This window comes from Apium graveolens, chromosome 4 (assembly GCF_009905375.1).
Source record: "Apium graveolens cultivar Ventura chromosome 4, ASM990537v1, whole genome shotgun sequence".
NCBI classification, from domain to species: Eukaryota; Viridiplantae; Streptophyta; class Magnoliopsida; order Apiales; family Apiaceae; genus Apium; species Apium graveolens.
The window spans coordinates 90,848,635-90,857,683 of record NC_133650.1 but is presented as its reverse complement, the minus strand read 5'-3'; the positions used below and the strand labels follow the sequence as shown (position 1 = coordinate 90,857,683).

Sequence of the window (9,049 nt, the reverse complement as noted above, 5' to 3'; positions counted from 1 at the left end):
GTAGAGAACGAAAAGACCTTTCCGAAAAGTCTAGGATCACTGAATTCCGAATTACGATGAATTTTCTACGAATTTTACAAAATTCTTAATTTTGCTAATAAAAGCCTACGAATTTTAATAATAAAAACGAGAAAGACGAATATGATGTATTTATAACGATACAAAACCCTATATCTTAACCTACAAGTTATCCATATTAGAATTGGATCAAAATTGTAAGCACATTAGTCTAACCAAATTTTAAATCATAGTCTTTATCTAATTTTAATCCTTTTTATTCTATTATTTTATTAATAATCCATGTCTAAAAATTACGGAATATTACAATTTGCTTTATTAAAAATAAAACCGTCAACTGTAAGAAAAAATGCGAAAAATTTCAAATCCTTTATTACCGATTTTTATACCATGAATCATTCCATTATCAACTGCTTTTAAGAAGCTCGAAAAAGCACGACACAGTTATAAAAATTACAGATTGAACCTATTTGATTAGAGAACTTCAACATTTTTTTCAAATATCCTAGTTTCTTTTACGTGGTTCCTGAATTTATATTAGCAAGGAAATAATTTATCTAATATTTTTAAAAATTGGTAAAACTTATTTTAGTTTCCTTTATCTAAATAGTGTTTTTTTTCCAAATTTTATATTTTCTCTTTTTTCCTCTCCTATATTTTTACAGTTTAATCTTCGTTCTCCACTTCTCCTGTTTCTTTTTCCAAATTATTTTTCCCAAATTGCTTCACCGATTAAAAAATCTAATGTTACTTTTTAAAAGCTCATAATTATCTTTTGTATAAACCAAATCGAGTACACAAATCCAGTGATTGACAGTACAAAAGCGTTTATCACTAAACGTGAACCTCTCCTCTGTCACCACCACAATACATATACAATAAACCCTAATTCCTCACCACTCATCCATCAAATACATCTCCCCCAATCTTAAAAACCCTAATTTAATCAAATTAAGCCATGTCGAATTCAAATCAGCCTCAATTTCGATACACACAGACGCCATCGAAGGTGCTTCACTTGCGTAACTTGCCTTGGGAGTGTATTGAAGAAGAGCTCGTTGAGCTTTGTAAGCCTTTTGGCAAGATTGTTAACACCAAGTGTAATGTCGGCGCTAATCGCAATCAAGCCTTCGTCGAATTTGTAAGTATTTGCTTTATTTCTCCATTTTGTGGTGGTTTAAATTAGGGATCTCGATTGCGTGCGTGTATGTGAGTTCGTTATAGCTAATTCTGTTACACTGAATTATTGATAGGTTTGTTTGTCGCTTTTACGGTGTGGATTTTAGTTGCGTTTAAGTTAAGGATGAAGATAATTATAATTTATAATGCATTTTAGGCAGTTAAAATTGTATTTTATGTATCCATTTAAGTTTAGGGATCGCAATTGCGTGCATTTGACTTTTAGTTAATTTTGTTATTACCGAATTGATGAATTGGTGGATCCGTCGGTTTATGCTATGCATATTATAGTTGCAATGTAGCCTTGGAATTATAGTATTTATGTTGTAAATAGATGTACAAATGGAGTATATGAAATATTTATTGATAGAAAGGATCGGATGCCTCTTTGGTTTTGGGATAAGTGTTTGGAATATAGTGGTAATAGATTTGTGTGAGTTCGTATTACCGTTTATGTCTGATTAAATTTAACTGCTAGTTAAGATCATAGATACAAGGAATGCGAGACGTAGCCTCGTTTGCGAACCAGATCGCTCGAACCCGATCCCGGAACAAACGCGTCTCACATCGTTCGTAGTGACGAACTGACGGGTTCTTCTGATATGAAGCAAATTTGTAGTTGTAACAAGTAATAAAATGGTAGAAGAAGAGAAAAAGAAAAAAAGAATAAAAAATGGAGAAGGAAAAGAGAGGAAGAAGAAAGGGACGGCGGCCACAAACTGAGTTTGCATAAAATCAGATGTATATAGTTGTATGTATATTTTGTAATAATAAAGGTGGACAACTGTCATTTAAAAAAAGAAATTGTGGAGAGCTGTTTACCACTTATGTATTGTAAAATAAGGGTTTCATGTTCCTGAGGTCATCCTTAGGTAATTTACCTGAGGTTAATTAGAATTCCCATACAAAAATACAAGGGCACAATTGTAATTACAGGAAGTTGTCTATATTTACAAAAATGCCACATCTAATTTACACTCTAAAATCGCCTAGCCTCAGGTAATTCCCGTGAGTTCAACCTCAGGGGTTTTAACTACTTCTGTTTGACTTTGACTGTTGCTATCACTGTATGTAGGGTAGGGATGTAGTGCATATGCATAGTGCTAACAGCTGATACACACACACACACACCTATGTACAGTACTATTTTAAAATTTAAAATTTTATTACAAAATCTATATTACATAAACATTGTGTTGGAAACTATGTTCAAGCCTTATTTTATTGATAATATTTATTATATAATAACTTTATTTTTTATTCCATAATATTTGAATTATCGTATAATAATAATTAAATTAAATAGATATTGTATCGATACGTTTCCTCGTACCCGTATGTTCCATCGTACCCAAACATTCCACTGTCCCGGGTTCATCCAAGGTAATGCCCCACGTACTAGTTTCCGTACCACGTCTTGAATCGAACCCCGTACTATGTAACATTGGTTAAGATGCTTTACATTTCTATGATTGCAAAATAATCTTCTGATTAATGTATTAATACTTTCTCCTTTTGTGTTCACGTAGTATGTACTTGGTTTATGATTGCATGTGTTTTATTAAGCTTTTAATTTGTAGATTATGACAATAAGTTATGTAGGGATACAACAAGCTGATGACAACTTAATTTACTTTGTAATGCAGGTAGATCTTAACCAGGCCATTAATATGGTTTCATATTATGCTTCATCATCAGAACCTGCATCTATTCGGGGTAAACATGTTTATATACAATATTCAAACAGACATGAAATTGTCAACAACAAGGGTCCAGGTGATGTTCCGGGAAATGTCTTGCTGGTAACCATTGAGGGTGTAGAAGCCGGTGATGTAAGCATTGATGTGATTCACTTGGTGAGTCCTCTTGCCTTCCTAGGACTGTCCTCTTTCTGTAGTTTGTCGTACTTCTATTGTTTAGGTGACCCACTTTGGGAATAATTTAAGCATCCCTTGTCAGTAGACTGATTTCCTAACTCTTATATGGATGTAGACAAATTATATGTATGAATTATTGCCTCAATCTTTCCGTAGATGTTCTGCTTGGAAGTTATGTATTGTATTATTAGTTTAAACATATTGGTGCTTCTGAAGTTGTCAAGTTGGTCAGTTTTTTTGTTGATTCATCACTTAAATGTTTAAGGCTCCTCTGTATTCACCGAAGCATGTTTCTACAAAACCTGTAATTCTGTTTTTTTTAAGTATTAAAATCACAATCTTCTTTGTGCATCAATTGTCTTTCGTGATTATGTTCTTTGAGATCAGTTTTAATGCGAATGATTATGGTTCTTATCTAGTTCTTTTGTTGGAAACAGTCTGGATAAATTGTCATGTGCTTCATACGCCTTTTTATGGTCTATCTTGACGCTTAAATGTACAGGTGTCATTCTGCACTTATCCTGATTGTTGGTTTAATTACTGAATATCCACATAGTGGTGTATTTTTTTATTCAATTATTGGGGGCACACATTAATATTTTAACTTGTGGTTTTTATTTGGCCCATTGATTGTGTGCATTGAAAAATGTCAGGTCTTCTCGGCTTTTGGATTTGTGCACAAGATTGCTACATTTGAAAAGGCAGCAGGGTTTCAGGTTGTATTCTACTCTGACTTGAAACTTTGCACTTGTTTCCATTGTCCTTTTCTAAAAATTGTTTTTTTTTTTGTAATCTTTTCAGGCACTAATCCAGTTTACTGATGCCGAGACTGCTCTTTCAGCAAGGGAAGCTTTAGATGGCAGAAGTATTCCAAGGCAAGCAACATTTTTTATAATGATCCATTCTGCTTCTGTTTTCATTTAACTAACAAGCAAATTCTATTATCTGTTTGCTTGACAAGAACAAAAATTTACCTCAAAATTGCCAGGTACTTGCTTCCAGAACATGTTGGTTCTTGCAATCTGCGCATCTCATATTCAGCTCACACTGATCTAAACATCAAGTTCCAATCTCACCGTAGCCGGTAATGCTGAATTCACTCGGCCACTATATTTCGTGTATTTAGTAGGTCTTATGCTTGCCTATTAAAGTATTATGCCAGTGCGTTCTCATTTTTGCAGTTGAGGTCTTGCTAGGGGTTAGGGAAGCTCCAGCTAAAACAGATTTGTTTTTCATGTCCACTTAGTAATTTTCTTGATCTTATTGCCTGACTGTACCTGCACCCTAGTTGACACCCTAGTTGATGGTTTAAGTGTGTATCAGCCTTTCGATGAGCCGTCCTCACCATTCTATTTAACAAAACGAGTTTATAGTTGGTTTGGTTGTAGTATTTACCTTGTGGAAGGGACATTGACTTTCTGCCCTGCATGCTTCTTGAACGAGTTTCTTCAACACTAAGCTTGACACGACCTTTAATTAATTTCTGTTTCTAGCTTCACTAATTACACGTCATGTGATAATTAAATAATATTACCAGATATTGAAAAGTATTCTATTTTCTCTTTGTATAATTATCATATATATATATTACTATTTTGTATTAATGTGAACAGTTGTATTCCAAATATGAACATCTGTGTTTGTGTGCCAATTAATTGTAACACCCATCTTATTAGAATCACTGCTAGCTTATTAACCAATGTGCTATATCATTTGATAAATGTCATGATCTGTTGTTTATCAAAAAATTTAATTGACTTTTTTCGTAGATCTTGGAGATTGATATATATGTATATATGATAAATGCCATGATCTGGTGTTTATTTAAAATTTTAAATGATTTCTTCTGTAAATCTTGAAGATTGTTACTACAAGTTGTTTTCTGTCCTTTTTTCGTAGATCTTGGAGATTGATATATATGTATATATGATAAATGCCATGATCTGGTGTTTATTTAAAATTTTAAATGATTTCTTCCGTTAATCTTGAAGATTGTTACTCTAAGTTGTTTTCTGTCTTGACTAATTACTGGACTCCGTGAATAGGTGAAAGTAGTTTGTAGCATATGTAATTTTTCTTCATTCATGTATTGTTTTACATCACTGCTTAATTATGTCACCACAAACTTTGATAAACTCGTAAAGAAATAGATTGAGAGGCCTGGGGGAGGCATTTGCTAAATTATAGTGTGAATTCTTTCTTTTTCGAGTCATTAGTTTGCTAGTTTTTAATACCGCTTACCTGTTTTGGCATTTATAATTCATTTTCTCATCTTACAGGGACTATACAAATCCATACCTTCCTGTTAATGCAACTGCAATCGAGGGATTTGTCCAGGCATGTTTCTGTTTCTCGTCAATTTGTCTAAGCGGTTTAACTATCACTGACTGGAAATACATTTCAGCCTGTTGTAGGTCCTGACGGAAAGAAAAAAGAACCGGAGAGTAATGTACTTCTTGCCTCAATTGAAAATAGGATCTATGATGTCACCGTAGATGTTCTTAACACGGTAATGAATACTTGTCTTTTCCCTTTACAAGCTAACAAACTTAAATCCTGCGTAGGTGTATTGGTTCTCTTTATCTCAATCTTATTTTTAATTGTCTTCTATTCAGGTATTCTCAGCATTTGGCACGGTTCAGAAAATTGCTATATTCGAGAAGAACGGGACAACTCAGGCTCTAATTCAGTATCCTGGTTCGTGTTTTCTGTTTAAATTAGTAAAAACTGAAACGGTTACTTATGTTGTCGGGCTACTAACATGGTATCAATTGCATTGGTGCTAATAGTAACTGGAGCTATTAAATTTACATTTGTGACATAGTTCTTGTTTTTTTGTTTTATCTTGGAGACAAGTAATTGCTTTATAACTTTGCATTAGTATTGCAAGTAGAATGAGAATATGAATATGTATTCAATTTCGTAAGGCATGACAATGATTTTTAATAAAATATTCTTTGATATCTTAATGACATAATAATGCCTAGATCTATGAAAATGGGAGGTTATTTAGCTTTGGTGTTGATCCATTTGAATAGCAAACTTGTTAGAGGAAATGCATCACCTGCATCATGTGTCATGCTGACAGTGCTGAAAACTGAACACTTTTAGTGTTTTGATCGTTGTTATTCAATTGACTACTACCTGGGAAAGGTCAAGCAGCGACTTGTTATTTCTGACGAGCAAGGTTTTTTCCGACCAAACCCGATCTTTAGTAATAGGCTTTTTTCGACAAAAAACTTGCATTAATATTTCATATGTTCCTTTTCTTGAAGTGCAAAATCTTCATGTTCTACTGTGCAAATGGTGTATTTCCATTACCCATGTTAAAGTTAGATGTAAGAAGATGCCTTCCTATATAAGATTTTTTTCATGCTAGATTAATTGTCTTTATTTCTGTCTTTCTTGCACAGTTCTTCCTATAATTTCTTTTGTTGGTTAAATCTGGTGGTTGGTTTTGCCTCGCTTCGGATTGTTCTTTAATTTAATTTGTATTGCATTTCGATTGTGATAAAGACGCATAAGACGTGAACGTAGTCTGCCATGTAAACAGTTATGTATCTTGTTCTGTTTCAGATATCAACACTGCTGCTGTAGCTAAAGATGCTCTAGAGGGACACTGCATATATGATGGTGGCTACTGTAAGCTTCATATATCATACTCTCGTCATACTGATCTCAATGTAAAGGTATATAAAAGTTTGTTTTATAAAAATAAATGCTTGATGTAAAAATTGTAGAGGCATAATTAAAGTCATTCATTGGAAGAACCATTTGATCAAGTAGAAGTTTTTGTCCTCAAAGTGTATGCTTCTCGATGTTCTGCTGTAAATTTTGGTTCTGTTTGTCGCTGGATCACATTCTGAATTTGATTGGAATTTTTTCTTTGACTAGGCCTTCAGCGACAAAAGTAGGGATTATACAGTACCAGACTCTGGTTTTGCTTCTGGTATTCCTGCTGGAGCAACAGTATGGCAGAATCCTCATGCTGCTCCTGTCTTTACTGGGAGCGAATTTTCTAGTATCAGTTATGGGCAGCCTCAAGGACCTCCCGGGCAAGGACCTCCTGGTCACGGGCCTCCTGGCCACGGGACTGCCGGGCAAGGACCTCCCGGTCAAGGACCTCCGGGCCACGGACCTCACGGGCAGGGCCCCCCTGGACAAACTCCATCTTGGGATCCAGCCATGCAGCTTAACCGACCCTCCTTTGTTTCAGGCCCCACCACAGTACCTGGACAAACATACGTGCCTCCCCCTGGCCAGGTTTATAATCCCATGGCCTCCCCCACTGGTTCCTCACCCCTTGGACACAGCAGCCAAATTAATCCTAGTTCTTCAGCAAGTGGGGTTCTGCATGGGAATCAGTTAAATATGCAACATGATAGTTCTTCCCCACATGGTCACCACCCACCTTACTACAGATAGTAAGTTGTATCGGTGCTGTTCAGTAGACTTGAATTCCTTAAATTGTGTTTCTTCTATTTACAGTCCATTGGTGTACAACCAAGGATATGTGTGAACATCCTTGTAAACATCAAGTAGTGGATGGCAAATTGTACTGTGTTCTATTCAAATTTTAGTGGTGTGATCATTATGTTTCTGAAGTCTCAATTTCAAGTGACGGGGACTAGAAAGCAATTTTTTTAATCATAATTCTTTTGGGGTAGATATCGGGGAGTGGGGGTTGAAGGGGGCTTGTTCTTCACCGAAGTCAACAATTCTTTTCATTATTCTCAAAAGAAATTGCAATACTCTTTCCATGGGGAAGGTTGTTGGTGATGTTGATGCTCTTTAGCCTCATTTTAGGAAGATATATTTTAGCTCACTTAAACCTGAGCCGTGTGTTATCCGGTTGCGCAGTCATATTATTAAGAGCTGGGAAATTGGAAAAGTATTAAAAGCATTCTTTTACCCATCTCCTGTTGCACCCCTCGCGCGACGTGAGAGTACTGGCAAAGCAAAGCGAGATTGTAATATATCTCAAAAAGAAATTGCAATGTTTTTCCTGAGGGGAATACTGATACCTGATGCTTTTCATTTTACCATTGTTTTTAACTTCTATGTTTGTTTCAGTTTGGTTGTCGTGTACTCGGGAGTCCAAATTTATTTCGGGCCAATTGTCTACTCGGAGGTCATATTTGTTTTGGGTCAACTGTAATTGCGAGATTATTATATAGGAATAAAAATCCCATCATTATTAATTTAATTATTCTTCCTCATATAGAGTATAATTTTTTAAGATTTTATTACATGTTTTTTTTTGTGAGGTGTAATGATGAAAATTTTCAATTTTATAGTTAGGGAGATTCTTTAAAAATGATTTGGTACATGGTAATAAGGGAGTGTATTCATTTCAGATTTTAAAGGATTGTTAATAATTTATGGATTTTAAAAGATTTTCGTTGATTTTAATTCTTTGTGGATTTTGATGGAGTTGATCCAAAATTTTGTAGAGTTTTGCAGATTTTGTGGAGTTTTTTAGAAATCCATCAAAATCTCATGTATTTTGAAGAGATTTCAAAATATTAAAAATGTACTAGCAAATCCATCAAATTCCACAACTTTTTTAAATAAAAGAAAATCCATGGACTTTTCACTTTTGAATACCATCAGATTTTGATGGATTTTTTAAAATCCAAATTGAATACCACCAAATTTTGATTGATTTTTTTAAATCTAAATTGAATACACTTAGATTTTAAAAGACTTTTTCCAATCCTTGTTGAATACCTTCAGATTTTAAAGGATTATTTCAAATCCAAATTGAATACCCCATTATTTCTAAAATCCATAAAAATCCTTCAAAATCTCAATTGAATACACCCCTAAATGATTTGGTACATGGATTTGTCGTGAATCTCCCTTCATTTTTTTAGATCAAAATATTTATTATTTTAAACTTTAATTTTACATTATTATAAACTTGCTTAATCCTTAATCTGAGAAATATCGAAAAATAAAATTTCCTCGTGAAG

At 34.2% G+C, this 9,049-nt stretch overlaps 1 protein-coding gene across 3 annotated transcripts; it reads left to right on the top strand.

Annotated features, from left to right (window-relative positions):
- The first annotated feature begins 728 nt into the window (after positions 1–728).
- Positions 729–8,280, top strand: LOC141718264 (polypyrimidine tract-binding protein homolog 1-like). Of its 3 annotated transcripts, XR_012573951.1 has the most exons (11): positions 729–1,159; positions 2,844–3,053; positions 3,728–3,790; positions 3,876–3,949; positions 4,063–4,158; positions 5,354–5,411; positions 5,479–5,583; positions 5,690–5,771; positions 6,651–6,716; positions 6,815–6,879; positions 6,969–7,065. XR_012573951.1 is itself a non-coding variant. In XM_074520647.1 (10 exons), exons 1-10 carry the CDS (start codon positions 977–979, stop codon positions 6,986–6,988), a joined length of 957 nt encoding a protein of 318 aa, XP_074376748.1. In that variant the 5' UTR covers positions 729–976; the 3' UTR covers positions 6,989–7,065. The 3 variants fall into 3 exon arrangements, 2 of the variants coding, with proteins under 2 accessions (XP_074376748.1, XP_074376747.1); XM_074520647.1 differs by lacking the exon at positions 6,815–6,879; XM_074520646.1 differs by lacking the exon at positions 6,815–6,879 and having other exon boundaries at positions 742–1,159; positions 6,651–6,763; positions 6,969–8,280.
- The last annotated feature ends 769 nt before the right edge of the window (positions 8,281–9,049 follow it).

What these genes read in the sequence shown, in the direction of transcription:
- LOC141718264 (XM_074520646.1), top strand. Translation starts at nt 977, where the DNA reads ATGTCGAATTCAAATCAGCCTCAATTTCGATACACACAGACGCCATCG. An exon ending in CCGTAGATGTTCTTAACACG is followed by an intron (nt 5,584 to 5,689) that starts GTAATGAATACT and finishes TCTTCTATTCAG; the next exon opens with GTATTCTCAGCATTTGGCAC. An exon ending in ATACTGATCTCAATGTAAAG is followed by an intron (nt 6,764 to 6,968) that starts GTATATAAAAGT and finishes TTCTTTGACTAG; the next exon opens with GCCTTCAGCGACAAAAGTAG.